This window comes from Sapajus apella, unplaced genomic scaffold (assembly GCF_009761245.1).
Source record: "Sapajus apella isolate SASKATOON/1434 unplaced genomic scaffold, GSC_monkey_1.0 scaffold269, whole genome shotgun sequence".
NCBI lineage: Eukaryota > Metazoa > Chordata > Mammalia > Primates > Cebidae > Sapajus > Sapajus apella.
This window is the reverse complement of record NW_022437209.1, coordinates 29,969-45,163: the sequence shown is the minus strand read 5'-3', so window position 1 is coordinate 45,163 and position 15,195 is coordinate 29,969. Positions and strand designations below refer to the sequence as shown.

Sequence of the window (15,195 nt, the reverse complement as noted above, 5' to 3'; positions counted from 1 at the left end):
AAAAAAAAAAAAAAAAAAAAAAAACTTACACTAGAGGTTGAGGCTGTATCTGAACAAATAATCAGGGTTAGGTTCTATGACCTCTAATTTTGGCACTGCAATGGACCAGCCTCTCTATAAAATGGGGCTTGATATTTTGAAAACAAAGTTAGTATATTCCAAAATTACTATGTCTTTTCCAAGACAATAAATGCACAAAAGTCAGAAAGTGAAACTCAGCTGGGCGCAGTGGCTCACGCCTGTAATCCTAGCACTTTGGGAGGTTGAGGTGGGTGGATAACCTGAGGTCAGGAGTTCAAGACCAGCCTGGCCATCATGGTGAAACCCCATCTAAAAAAAAAAAAAAAGAAAGTGAAACTCAAATTTACTCACAGTAAATCTTAACTTTTACCTCTTTAAAACACTGTAGCTCCTCGCCAGGCGAGGTGGCTCATGCCTGTAATCCTAGCACTTTGGGAGGCTATGGCGGGTAGATCACCTGAGTCAGGAGGTCGAGAGCAGCCTAGCCAACAGAGTGAAACCCCATCTCTAAAAAAAATATAAAAATTAGCCAGGCATGGTGGTGGGCACCTGTTATCCCATCTATTCAGGAAGCTAAGGCTGGAGAATTACTTGAACTCAGGAGGCAGAGGTTGCAGTGAGCAGAGATTGTGCCACTGTACTCTAGCCTGGGCAACAACCACAAAACTCCTTCTCAAAAAAAAAAAAAAAACAGTTTGGTACCTTTCTAAAGGAGGGTCTTTTCAATTCATTCATTAAGTACTAGGTCAGGTTCCTTAGAGAAAACCTCCAGGCCCCTTAATATTCACAAAAGTAAAGTCCAAGACCCTTGATGTGCTCAGAAATTTTTAAGAATAAAATTCTCACATTCGAATGAGATTTTACCTAATTGCTACTTACAATATCATAAACTATGGGCAATAATGAAAATTTAGTTCTTCAGCTTTACTTCCCTCTCTCTGTAGAAGGCCTCAAATTAACATCATAAATAATTTGGTCCTTGGCATATGGTAACTTCCGGGGGGACAGATGACTTTTAGCACAGGACATGTAAGACTGTGGGAAAAGGGAAGTTCCTGGCCACAAGAAATGGGACGAAAACCCTTATCCTTGGGAAAAATGCCAAAAATCTCTGAAGTCAATGGTAAAACAGTTAAATTTTTAGCTTTAAAAGATTCCATTATAAAATTACAAATCAGGCTGGGCACAATGGCTCATGCCTGTAATTCCAGCATTTTGGGAAGCCAAGGTAGAGGAATGCTTAAGCAAAAAATATTTAAAAATTGGTCGGGTGTGATAACATGCCTATAGTCCCAGGAACATGAGAGTTTGAGGTGGAAGGATCACCTGAGGCTGGGAGGTCAAAGATGCAATGAGCTATGATCATGCCACTGCACTCCAGCCTGGGTGACAGAGTAAGACCCTGTCTCCAAAAAAAAAAAAAAGCAAAAACCATAGCATACAATTAGCATAGGCTTTTGAAAACTACACTATAAAAATGCAAGATAATAATTTTCTGGAATTCATAAGAACCTGTATTAGGTAATGGTCCCTAGGATGGATACGAGTATCTTTTTCCTTTGTAATTGGCTTAAGCTAACATGATTCTAAAATTTTTCACTACTGAAAAACAATGAGGATGGGCACGGTGGCTCATGCCTGTAATCCCAGCACTTTGGGAGGCCAAGGTGGGTGGATCACCTGAAGTCAGGAGTCCGAGACAAACCTGGCCAACATGGTGAAACCCCATCTCTACTAAAAATATAAAAATTAGCCAGGCCTGGTGGTGGGCACCTGTAATCCCAGCTAACTCAGAGGCTAAGGCATGAGAATCACTTGAACCTGGGAGGCAGAGGTTGCAGTGAGCCAAGATGGCACCACTGAGCTCCAGCCTGGGCAACAGAGCGAGACTCAGTCTCAAACAAAAAAAAAAAAAACAAAAATGATGAATATCATAATGGCTAACTTTACTGACTGCTTATTATATAAACATTGGGCTAAGTTCTCCACATGCATTTCCTTATTACTTCTTAAATACTATAAGGTCTAAATAACAAACTTTAAAACGAGAATTTTCAGAATAAAAAATATAAAATAAAAATAAAACAAAACAAAAAAGAATTTTCAGGCTGGGCATGGTGGCTCGCACCTATAATCCCAGCATTTTGGGAGGCCAAGGTGGATTGTTTGAGCCCTGCAGTTCAAGACCAGCCTGGGCAACACAGTGAGACCTTGTCTCTCTTATTTAAAAAATAAAATAATAAAACTAATTTTAAAAATAAAAATTTTATTTAGAGGCTTTGAAAATATAAAATTATTTGTTGCAGCAACTTTAAATAATCATAAATTGTTTTAATATGAAAGAAATACTATATGTATAAAACTGTCTTTGGTTTCAAATAAAAATATAAACAGATGGCTGGCCGCCATGGCTCACACCTGTGATCCCAGCACTTTGGGAGGCCGAGGTCAGAGGATCAACTGAGGTCAGGAGTTTGAGACCAGCTTGGCCAACATGGTGAAACCCCATCTCTACTAAAAATACAAAAATTAGCTGAGTGTGGTGGCAGGCACCTGTAATCCCAGCTGCTTGGGAGGCCAAGGCACAAGAATCGCTTGAACCCGGGAGGTGGAGGTTACAGTGAGCTGAGATTGCGCCACTGCACTCCAGCCTGGGCAACAAGACTATTTCAAAAAAAAAAAAAAAAAAAAAAATCTTATAACATAATGAGAATGAAGATTAATACTTATATGTAGAAATTGTCCTTCAAACTGCCAAACTGCCAGCCCATTAAGAAAGGCTTTTGGCCGGACATGGTGGCTCATACCTGTAATCCCAGCACTTTGGGAGGCTGAGGCAGGTGGATCACCTGAGGTCAGGAGTTCAAGACCAGCCTGGCCATCTCCATCTAAATAGTGAAACCCCATCTCCACTAAAAATACAAAAAATTAGCCAGGCATGGCAGCGAGCGCCTGTAATCCCACCTACTTGGGAGGCTGAGCCAGGAGAATTGCTTGAACCTGGCAGGCGGAGGTTGTGATGAGCCAAGATCGTGCCATTGCACTCCAGCTTGGGCAACAAGAGTGAGACTCCATCTCAAAAAAAAAAAGTTTTTTATGGCTGGGTGTGGTGGCTCACACCTGTAATCCCAGCACTTTGTGAGGCCAAGGTAGGTTAATTACTTGAGGTCAGGAGTTGGAGATCAGCCTAGCCAACATGGCGAAACCCCATCTCTACTATAAAGAAAATACAAAAATTAGCTGGGTGTGATGGTGCATGCCTGTAGTCCCAGCTACTCGGGAGGCTGAGGCAGGAGAATCTGGAAAGTGGAGGTTGCAGTGAACTGAGACTTTGCTCCAGCCTGGATGACAGAGCAAAAACTCTGCCTCCAAAAAAAAAAAAAAAAGAAAAGAAAGGCTTTTGCATTTGTATATAAATATATCAAAAAGGGAAAAAGGGAATATATTAGTGACACAAAAAACATCTTAGTTTTTACAGTTTGGAGAGATAAGAGTCTTCATATTTGGCTCTAAGAATAGCCTTCTTGCGCAAGAGAAAAAGAAGATACAAAGAAAATGAAAATTTTTAAAAATATTACCACACATTGAAATGGAGAGTTTCCAACTCTGTTTTGAGGAACAAATTTTTTTCCAAGAGCCATTTCATCATAATTTCTGCACAGAGTATACAATATATTTCTGCTGGCAATATATAGGTGAGTAAAGGTTTTCTAAATCTTTTCCTTTGTCTGTACTTTTCAAACTATATTCTAAGAAGCATTACCAAAACCAAACACATATATCAATACCAAAACCCACAAAATATTAGCTGTTTTATACCCACTTAGGCATCTAAGTAAATTGGCTAATGGCTTCTTGGGAAGTAATGTAGTGTAATAGAGGAAACACTGGCAGTGAAGGCAGAAAACCTACACCTGGGTGGAAATCATGGCTCCATCGCTTGCTAACTATGACCTTGGGCAATTTCCTTCCCTTTTGCAAAGTCAGGGTAGTAATTCCAATTTTGGGAGGGAGAATTAATTTCATGTGAAATGCCCACCACAGAGCCTGACTCAAAACAGGAGTTAAGACAAGATATTGTTATGACTGTTACTCATATAAGCTTCTTAAAGGCAAGAACATCATATATGTCCTTGTAGCCCAATTGTAGGCTTTATAATTATTGAGGAGCTGTAAAAAACAAGAAACATCAAAGTTACAAATGAGGATTTGTATCAGTTCAACACATGCCTAGATAGAAAATGAGACTAAGCAGTAATCATAACTTTCAAAAACTGTATCAACACACGTACAGCATATAAATCAAAGTATATATTGCCATTTGAAGGGGAAAAAAATCAAACTGTGCAATGTCCTTATTTTTATAAGCCACTCTGAAGAAGATGATACTGTCTGTATACAAATCAGGAGTACAGCTACTCTTCATTCATTCTGCATTCCTTAAGTGCCAGTCATTATGTCAATCATTATGGTAGGCAAGGTACATATGATGGGGAGCAAAAGCAAAAATAGTCCCAACCCACATAGAGCTTACTTGCAGTCATGTAATCACAAAAATAACTGTTAACCTGTGATAAGTGATGTGAAGGACAAGTAAATGCTGCTCTGAGAACCTAGTAGGTTAGAATCTAATCTAACTGAAATCAAGGAAACCTGAGAGCTGAAGGATGAAGAGGGAGTTAACAAAGGGAGGTGTTTCCAGATGGAGGCAAGCAGCCCCTGCAAAGATCCTGTAAGTAAGAAGAAAAATGGCAAGAACGCAGGACTATAGGCCAGTGTGCATGGAGCAGAAACAAGTGTGAGAATTAGCTAGGGCCTAGGCTGCACAAGGGCCTAGATATATAGCCTACATTCAAAAGTTGTGATTTGGGGCCAGGCGTGTTGGCTCATGCCTGTGATCCCAGCACTTTGGGAGGCTGAGGTGGTCAGATCACCTGAGGTCTGGACTTCGAGACCAGCCTAACCAACACGGAGAAACCCCTTCTCTACTAAAAATACAAAATTAGCCAAGTGTGGTGGCACATGCCTGTAATCCCAGCTACTCCGGAGGCTGAGGCAGGAGACTTGCTTGAACCTGGCAGGTGGAGGTTGCAGTGAGCCAAGATCTCACCATAGCACTCCAGCCAGGGCAACAAGAGTGAAACTCGGTCCAAAAAAAAAAAAAAAAAAGTTATAACTTGATCTCAAGAGCAACGATGAGGCCGGCAATCCTAAGGCTCTGGGAGGCTAAGGCAGGAGGACTGCTTGAACCCAGGAGGTCGACACTGTAATGAGCCATGATTATACCACTGGACTCCAGCCTGGGTGACAAAGTGAGACCCTGTCTCCAAAAAAAAAAAAAAAAAAGCCACTAAAGGTTTTTGAATACTTCTTTTCGGGGCAGGCAGGCTAAGGGGAAGACGAAATCAGATTTTCAATTGGACTCTGGCTTCTGCATTCTGGAATACAGATGGATCAGGTGTAAAACAAAAGTCCTGTCAGGACAGTAACTTGGACCAGGGTGATGGCAGCTATTGTAGAAGGAAGCCAATGAATTCAAGAAATATTCAGGAAAATCTAACACTGTATTGTATACAAGGGCAGAGGGACAGCAGTATCTAAGACTTCTGAGTTTCTGATTCACATGACTGTACAGAAGGAGATATCACTCAGGAGGTATTCTTCTTCAGAAATGTCTTCAAGACTGTTCACACAGGCCAAAAAGGGCCTAAGTCCACTATACCTTTGCATGAAAATGTGTAAACCCAGTTTGATCCCCTACTTTAAATAAGGTTCTAAAATGTTTTTTGCTATTTACAGAAATCAGACTGACTCTCAAAAGTACAAGAATTTTCCCACCCTGAAGAAATTTCAGAGTCTGCCACAAGCTTTGAAATCGACACCAAATGAATGTTAAAATTGGTTTGCACGGCCGGGCGCGGTGGCTCAAGCCTGTAATCCCAGCACTTTGGGAGGCCGAGGTGGGTGGATCACAAGGTCAAGAGATCAAGACCATCCTGGTCAACATGGTGAAACCCCTTCTCTACTAAAACTACAAAAAATTAGCTGGGCATGGTGGCGCGTGCCTGTAGTCCCAGCTACTCAGGAGGCTGAGGCAGGAGAATTGCCTGAACCCAGGAGGCGGAGGTTGCGGTGAGCCGAGATCGCGCCATTGCACTCCAGCCTGGGTAACAAGAGTGAAACTCCGTCTCAACAAAAAAAAAAAAAAAAAAAATTTGGTTTGCGCAATAGGGCAGCATTATAGAATGAATGCGTCATTTCCCATGAGGACTACTTTGATAAGGCTAACACTTATTTGCTGCTGTTTAATTTAAATATTTTTTTAAAAACTCTTTTAAGAGCACTCTTAGCCGGGTGCAGTGGCTCACGCCCATGATCCCAGCACTTTATAGGAAGCTGAGGTGGGCGGACCATCTGAAGTCAAGAGTTTGAGGCCAGCCTGGCCAAATTCAACGAGGTGAAATCTTGTCTCTATTAAAAATAAAAAAATTAGCCAGGTATGGTGGTGAGCATCTATAATACCAGCTACTCGAGAGGCTGAGGCAGGAGAATCGCTTGAACCCAGGAGGCAGAAGTTGCAGTGAGCTAAGATCGCACCATTGCACTCCAGCCTCGGCAACAGAGCAAAAACTCCGTCACAAAAAAAAAAAAAAAATTTTTTTTAAAGAACTCTTAATAGTTAAGATACTCTTGGCCAGGCACAGTGGCTCACGCCTGTAATCCCAGCACTTTGGGAGGCGAAGGTGGGTGGATCAGGAGGTCAGGAGCTCCAAACCAGCCTGACCAACATGGTAAAACCCCATCTCTACTAAAAATACAAAAATTAGCCAGGGATGGTGGCACGTGCCTGTAATCCCAGCTACTCAGGGGGCTGAGACAAGAAAATCACTTGAACCTGGGAGGCTGAGGTTGCAGTAAGCGGAGATCACGCCATTGCACTCTAGCCTGGATGACAGAGCTAGTGGAGTCTCAAAAAAAAAAAAGAGTACTCATGTGATATTGAACTAAAAAATGGTAACACCAGGCAGGCATTACCATAATTAGAACTATGCTGCTTTTGTTTATGTTTCCACATATAGAAATGGTTGTAAAATAATATTTTGTAGAAACAAAGAGAAGATTTTTTAAAAACACACACATAATCTCTTGGCTTTAATAAATATTTTGCTGTTTCCATCCTAGTCCTTGTTCATGCCCATCACATTCACTTGAGTGTAAAAGATAAGGTTTTTACTAAACAACATACCTGTATATATGTGTATGCACTATATACAGATTAAAGCCAACACTGTGTCAATACTATCAATACTTTAATATTTACTTTTCCTGGTAAATATTAAAGTATTGATAGTATTGACATAGTATTGACATTTGAAAACTAAAGTTTTCAAATTTGCAACCGGATGTCATTTGCATAGAATACTGATGGCTTTAAGTCTTAGAAACAGAAATCTGACTGACCCAAGAAAAAGGATGAAAGAAAGAGATTTGTCCCTTTAAAATCAGCCAACACGTCCTATCTTACTACTGAAGTACTTCCCAATTCTGGCAGGATGGGTTCCTTGGCCACCTGCTTGCACTAGGGTCTGACTAGCATTTTATTAACTGCAGTTACCAGGCCATTCATTGCCTCTGCTTGTACAAAGCAGAATTCTTTAAAAAAATTTTTGCCCACACTGATTTTATCACCAGGTGTCGAAACGCGAAACCGTGGCCTGAGGCCAAATATTAAAAATGTCATCCCACAAATGAGAAGAAAAGAAAAGGACTTTTAAAAATCAGGTCAACAAGCCCATTAGCCAATAATAGTTTGTTAAACTAGATTGTCTTTGCACTGGAGGCTGTGCTAGCGGATGTGGGCCTCGGAAACAAGGGCTGTAGAGCTTGAAATGGGTTGCCAGCATGGCTCGCCTTTTTTCTTTTTTCATGTTTATTTTAATTTTTTTATTTATAACGTGGAATCAGACTATGGCTATATTCGAGCATAGCTATGGCGGGGTATGGGCAGTGCCAAGGAAGAGGCAGAGAAAGCCCGTAGGGATCCCAATCTAAGCTAACAGGCCTTCCCATCTTCCTCAGGAGTGGTCCCTGTCTCCGCAGCTGGCATGTGCGGGAGGGAAAGTTACAAGGCCCCCGAAATGAAATAGCAAACCACTATCTTCTGAGAACGAAAGGTCACAGGCTTTTAAGGAACAATAGAGCTCAATGTAAGCTTCAAAAAGATGGAGACAGTCAGATGAGACGAGGGTGGCGAAGGGGGGTGAGGAGATGCGCACCGTCTGCGATAGCTGAATAGGGAGGTCAAGGCCAGGGACTTGAGGACCACAGGAAGGGCTGGATATTCCAGAACCTGCCCAAGTGGGCCTGAGAAACCTAAGAGGCGCCTCTGAAAAACTAGGGCATCTATGCATCCAGTACTCTCAGACCCTCCTAGAGAAGGGAGATAATCCCCACAGGAAGCACCCCCCAAAATGGGGCTTTTCCTGCCCTTCAAAAGCCACAAACCCTCACGGAAAACATTTACGAGGGGGTGGAAGGGCCGGTAGCAAGTAGCGGTTCTGCAAACCCCTGGATCCAAGGAACTTTGCCCCTGGAATGGGGGGTGGGGTGCGGAGGGGACCGTAGGAGGCCCGTCAGCCTCGGGGACAGAGGCGGCGGGGGCGGGAGCAGGGTCCCGCGGCTCCCCCGAAGAGGGGGTGGCGGCCTGGGGCGCGGTCGGCGGTGGGGGAGGCCCCCGGGCCGGGCACAGGCGCGGGGGCGCGGCGGGCCTGGGGACTGCGAAGAGCCGGGGCTGGGGAGGCAGAGGCTGGCGTAGGCCTCGGGGGCCCGGACACACCCACCGCGGCGGCCTCGGGCCCGCTTACCTGCTCCTCCTCCGGGGTCAGCTCCGGCGCCATGTCGGGCCGGGGCGCGGTCGCGGGCTCCATTCCCCCGCTGCCGCCGCCGCCACTACCGCCGCCGCCGCCCGGCGGACAGGACTTGCTCGCGAGCGCGGGAGCCCGGCGCGCTCGACCTCCGCTTCCGCGTCCCCGCGCCTCAGCAGCCCGGGGCCGGCTCGCGCATGGTGGGGCCGGCAGGGCCCGGCGCCCGCGGCGGCCGCAAACGCCGCTTCAGCTTCCCTAAGAAAAATCTCCCCGAACTGCCTCTCTCTTCCGGGAGGAAATCCTTTTTTATATTATTCGCTCCTTTCCTCACACTCCCCGCTATCTCCCCGGGGAGAAAAAGTGCAGGCGAAGAGCTAACAGCCGCTCGGGATTTAAAAGGAAATTGGAAATCAGGAACTTTCAGAGCCCGGAGCGAAGGGTCGGCGGAAATGGCCCGAAGGCCGCCGGCCCCGTCGGCGTCCGGCTTCCTCGGCCGCGCTCCCGCTCCTCCACAGCGCCACGGCGCTCGGGGCCGCCCAGCTGGGCAGTCCTCGCGGACGCTGGCCCTGCGACTTGTGCGGCGGCCTCAGCCCGGCTCCCCGCGGGCGGCCGCAGCGAGAGGGAGGGAGCGGGGAGGGAGCGAGGGAAACGCGCCCCCCTCCTGGCTCAAGGCCAACGCTGCGGCCGCCCTGCGGCCGCCCGAGCCCCCCGCGGCTCCATTGAGAAACTGAGCGTCTCATTCACAAGCAGGCGGCGAGTAGGGCCCGGCAGAGCTAGGAAGCCGTCCGGGAGGGGGAGACAGAGAGGAGCCCGGGCGGGGGATGGGGACCGGGAGGGGGAGGGGACCCGGGCGGGGAAGAGACCTGGGCTGGACGGAAGGCGACTCCACTGCGGGAGGGACAAAAAGGAAGAGGGTGTTTCGTGAGGCTCAGATCCTCGGAGGAGGAGGAGAATACATTCGTTTGCAAATTATCTGCTGACTGGCACCACTCCTGGGGTTAACTTGCGCTGCCACCTATCGCGTGAGAAACCCACAATCCTCATCTATTTGTCGCTTGCAGCCTGAAAGACCCTGGAAAGGTTGCCTGCCAGGCCAGGATGTTCAGGTGGAAGGAATCTCATCTGCCTCCCTCTCTCTCCCTCCTTACTCGCTGTATCCTGTAATTCATTTCCAGTGTAGCTAATTTTAATTCCCCACAGAAACGACATCCGACTCCGTACCTCATTCAGGAATGACGCAGCCTTTGCAGACCTTTGATTTTCACTAGGGCAAGTGCAGCAAAGGGTTCAGGATCGGGGTACAGCCTTGGAGTCATTTGGGGACGAAAAGGGACATAGGGAAGGCAAGGCTGGATTTGGTGTGTTGCATTATTCCAAGCCAAAGATAAATATCCAAAGGGACCCAAAGAAGTCCACAACTAGTTCCAAGGCTGAAGCCCTGGAGCCAGTCCTGAGAGACCCAAGAGAGGGGCCTTCAGACAACAGGAGGGTGCTGTGAGTTGTGATGCTACTTTTTCTTTTTTTTTTTTTTTTTTTTTTGTAAGACAGTATCTCACTTTGTTGCCCAGGCTGGAATGCAGTGGCGTAATCACAGCTCACTGCAGCCTCAAAGTCCTGGGCTCAGGCGATCCTCCTGCCTCAGCCTCCTGAGTAAGTGAGACTGCAGGTGCACAACACTGTGCCTGGCTAATTTTTTTTCTTTTTTGTAGAGATGGGGGTTTTGCTATCTTGCCCAGGCTGGTCTCAAACTCCTGATGAAACAGCCTTTGAAAAATTATAACTGAGGAAATTATGACCATGAAAGAAATCAGTCCTAACCAACTCTATCTTGCTTCTAATCCTTAAACTGTCCTTGTTCATTCCTTGGCTTAGGCAGAACTTTGGGAAAGAATTCAGTTAATGGTTTGACTCTGAAACAAAATTGATAACAACCCTTTCCCTAAAAGACCTCCATCTTGCTTGGGGTCCATTCTGCCTTTGCAGGACTAACAAATTAGCTACAAAATTAGAAATTACAATTTAGGGGTCATGCAGCCTCGGGCTCCAAGAGTCTAAATGTCCCCAAATTCCTCCTGAGAATAACATCACTGTTACAATATTCCTGAGAGTATTTACAAAATTCCTGAGAATATTGTAAAACCTAAGATCAGTGCTTGAGATATTTTGCAGGCCCTGCACTCTATGGATCAGCTGACACCACCCAGACTGGTAATCTGGGCCAAACAGGTCTGCCATTCCACCCACGAACAGAAGACAGCAAGAAAAACTCATTTCAACTCCCTATGATTCCATCTCCAACCTGACCAATCAGCACTCCCCACTCCCTAAGCCCCTACCCACCAAATTATCTTTAAAAACTCTGATCCCCGAATGCTCCAGGGAGACTGATTTCAGTAATAATAAAACTCCAGTCTCCCGCACAACCGACTCTGCATGAATTACTCTTTTGCCATTGCAATTCCGCTGTCTTGATGTACTGGCTGTGTAGGCAGCAGGCAAGGTGACCCCATTGGGCTCAAGCGAATTTCCTGCGTCAGCCTCCCAAAGTGCTGGGATTACAGGTTCAAGCCACTGTGCCCAGCCTTCTAGGATTTTAAAAGCAATCCCGCCGGGCATGGTGGCTCAAGCCTGTAATCCCAGCACTTTGGGAGGCAGAGGCGGGTGGATCACGAGGTCAAGAGATCGAGACCATCCTGGTCAACATAGTGAAACCCCGTCTCTACTAAAAATACAAAAAATGAGCTGGGCATGGTGGCATGTGCCTGTAATCCCAGCTACTCAGGAGGCTGAGGCAGGAGAATTGCCTGAACCCAGGAGGCGGAGGTTGCGGTGAGCCGAGATCGCGCCATTGCACTCCAGCCTGGGTAACAAGAGCGAAACTCCGTCTCAAAAAAATAAAATAAAATAAAATAAAAGCAATCCCTGACCTCACCTAATTTCTGCATTAATGCAATAGGAACTTCAGGCTGCCCTTGGTGAGAATCAAAGATATCCCTGGTGTTTGAATCTTTATCTCAGCTAGGATATTTTCTCCTTTGCATCAATACAGCTGACTGGAGGTTGACTTCATCACTCCTTCCAGGAGTTAGTTTCAGTATTGCAACCACACACTCCTCTGGAAGACTATCTTTGTTTGTTTGTTTTTGTTTTTTGAGAGGAAGTCTTGCTCTGTCTCCCAGGCTGGAATGCAGTGGCATGATCTCGGTTTACTACAAACTCCACCTCCCAGGTTCAAGCGATTCTCATGCCTCAGCCTCCCCAGTAACTAGGACTACAGGTGTGTGCCAGCATGCCTGGCTAATTCTTGTATTTTTAGTAGAGATGGGTTTCACTCTACTAAAGTTGGCCAGGCTGGTCTTGAACTTATGACCTCAGGTGATCTGCCTGCCTCGACCTCCCAGAGTGCTAGGTTTACAGGCATGAACCACCTGGCCCAGCCTTAACTATGCAAGTTTTTTTAACTATGCAAATTTATACACCAAAAAGCTTGGCCGGGTGCAGTGGTTCAGACCTGTAATCCCAGCACTTTCGGAAGCCGAGGTGGGCTGTTCACTTGCCAGGGCTGATCACAGGCCAACATGGTGAAAACCGGGCTCTATTAAAAATACAATGCTCGCCGGGCGCGGTGGCTCAAGCCTGTAATCCAGCACTTTGGGAGGCCGAGGCAGGTGGATCACAAGGACGAAAGATCGAGACCATCCTGGTCAACATGGTGAAACCCCGTCTCTACTAAAAATACAAAACATTAGCTGGTCATGGTGGCGCGTGCCTGTAATCCCAGCTACTCAGGAGGTTGAGGCAGGAGAATTGCCTGAACCCAGGAGGTGGAGGTTTCGGTGAGCCGAGATCATGCCATTGCACTCCAGCCTGGGTAACGAGAATGAAACTCCGTCTCAAAAAAAAAAAAAAAAAAAAAAAATACAATCCTCATGCATGGTTGAAACTGGGCGTGGTGGCTCATCCTGTAATCCCAGCACTTTCGGAGGTGGGCAGATCATGACGTCAGGAGTTCGAGACCAGCCTAACCAACATGGCGAAACCCCATCTCTATTAAAAATTTAAAAATTAACTGGGCATGGTGGTGCGCGCCTGTAATCCCAGCTACTCAGGAGGCTGAGGCAAGGGAATCGCTTGAACCCAGGAGGTAGAGGTTGCAGTGAGCTGAGATCACGCCATTGCACTCCAGCCTGGGCGACAGATGGAGACTTTGTCTAAAAAAAATTAAAAAATTAGCCAGGTGTGGTGGCATATACCTTCATAGACTGAAGCATGAAAATCCCTTGAACCAGAGAGGCAAAGGTTGCAGTGAGCCAAGATTACAGCGCTGCACTCCAGCCTGGGTGACGGAGCAAGACTGTGCCTCGAAAAAAAAAAAAGGAAAAAAGAAAAGCTTTGGAACAATACACAAGAAAGGCAACATTGTCTCCCAAGAGAAAAACTGGGAGTCTGGGGAACAGAAATGAAAGGGAGACTTTTCCCTATATGGTCTTTACATTTTTTCTTTCTTTCTTTTTTTTTGAGATGGAGTCTGGCTCTGTCGCTCAGGCTGGAGTGCAATGGATGGAGCGATCTCGGCTCACTGCAACCTCCACCTCCCTGGTTCAAGAGATTCTCCCACCTCAGCTTCCCGAGTAGCTGGGATTATAGGCACCAGCCATCATGCCTGGCTAATTTTTCTTTTTCTTTTTTTTTTTTTTTTTTTGACGGAGTTTTCGCTCTTGTTACCCAGGCTGGAGTGCAATGGCGCGATCTCGGCTCACCGCAACCTCCGTCTCCTGGGTTCAGGCAATTCTCCTGCCTCAGCCTCCTGGGTAGCTGGGATTACAGGCACGCGCCACCATGCCCAGCCAATTTTTTTTGTATTTTTAGTAGAGACGGGGTTTCACCATATTGACCAGGATGGTCTCGATCTCTTGACCTCGTGATCCACCCGCCTCGGCCTCCCAAAGTGCTGGGATTACAGGTTTGAGCCACCGCGCCCGGCCTAATTTTTCTATTTTTTTAAAATTATTTTTATTTAAAGAAAACAGTATACAGTTAACCCAGTTTCGTGGCAAGTTCTTTAGCCTTTGCCTTTTCGAGCTTGGCGATGCGAGCCACAGACTTGGGACCCAGGACATGGCCTCCCCAGTGACGCCGGATCTCATCATATCTGTCATTGTAGTTGGTGTGGATAGCTTCCACCAGCTTAGCCAAAGCACCTTTGTCTTCCGGAATTTTTCTATTTTTGTAGGGACGTTGTTTCACCATGTTGGCCAGGCTGATCTTGAACTCCTGACTTCAGGTGATTTGCCTGCCTCAGTCTCCCAAAGTGCTGGGATTACAGGCGTGAACCACTGAGCCCAGGCTGTTTTCTTTTTATTGGAGTGTAACATACAGAAAAAGTTTAAATATAAGTATACTGCTTGATGAATTTTTTCTAATTTTATTTTTTGAGACAGGGTCTCACCTTGTTGCCCAGGATAGAGTGCAATGGCACAATCCTGGCTCACTGCAACCTCCACTTCCTGGCTCAAGCCATCCTCTAGCCTCAGCCTCCCAAATAGCTGGGACTACAGGTACAAGACACCAGGCCTGGCACATTTTTTAAATTTTTTGTAGAGACATGGTTTCACCACGTTGCCCAGGCTGATCTCAAACTCCTGAGTTCAGAGCAATTCGCCCCCCTCAGCCTCCCAAAGTGCTAGGATTACAGACATGACCCTCTGCGCCCAGCCAGATACATTTTCATAAACTGAACACACTCATGTAACTGTGCCCAATACACAGATAAAGAAATAGAATGTTCTCAACTTGCCAAAGCCTCACGTTTTGCCCCCTCCCAGCCAGTTACTACTCAGGTAACCACAATCTTGCCTTTTTTTTTTTTTTTGAGACGGAGTTTCGCTCTTGTTACCCAGGCTGGAGTGCAATGGCGCGATCTCGGCTCACCGCAACCTCCGCCTCCTGGGTTCAGGCAATTCTCCTGCCTCAGCCTCCTGAGTAGCTGGGACTACAGGCACGCGCCACCATGCCCAGCTAATTTTTTGTAGTTTTAGTAGAGACGGGGTTTCACCATGTTGACCAGGATGGTCTTGATCTCTTGACCTTGTGATCCACCCACCTCGGCCTCCCAAAGTGCTGGGATTACAGGCTTGAGCCACCGTGCCCGGCCTTGTTTTTTGTTTTTAAGAGACAGGGTCTCTCCCTCTGTCACCCAGGCTGAAGTGCAGTGGCGTGATCTCAGCTCACTACAACTTCTGTCTCCCGGGTCCAAGAGATTCTCATGCCTCAGTCTTCAGTGTAGCTAGGATTACAGGCATATAATACC

At 46.4% G+C, this 15,195-nt stretch overlaps 1 protein-coding gene across 1 annotated transcript in view; it reads right to left on the bottom strand.

Moving 5' to 3' along the window:
* The window catches only part of PTPN9 (protein tyrosine phosphatase non-receptor type 9), a 103,731-nt gene extending 94,360 nt beyond the window's left edge, over positions 1-9,371 (bottom strand). The window contains exon 1 of the mRNA XM_032271971.1: positions 8,886-9,371. Coding sequence (XP_032127862.1) covers positions 8,886-8,948 — 63 coding nt within the window. The 5' untranslated portion in view covers positions 8,949-9,371. The remainder of the gene's footprint in view (positions 1-8,885) is intronic.
* Positions 9,372-15,195: the final 5,824 nt, after the last annotated feature.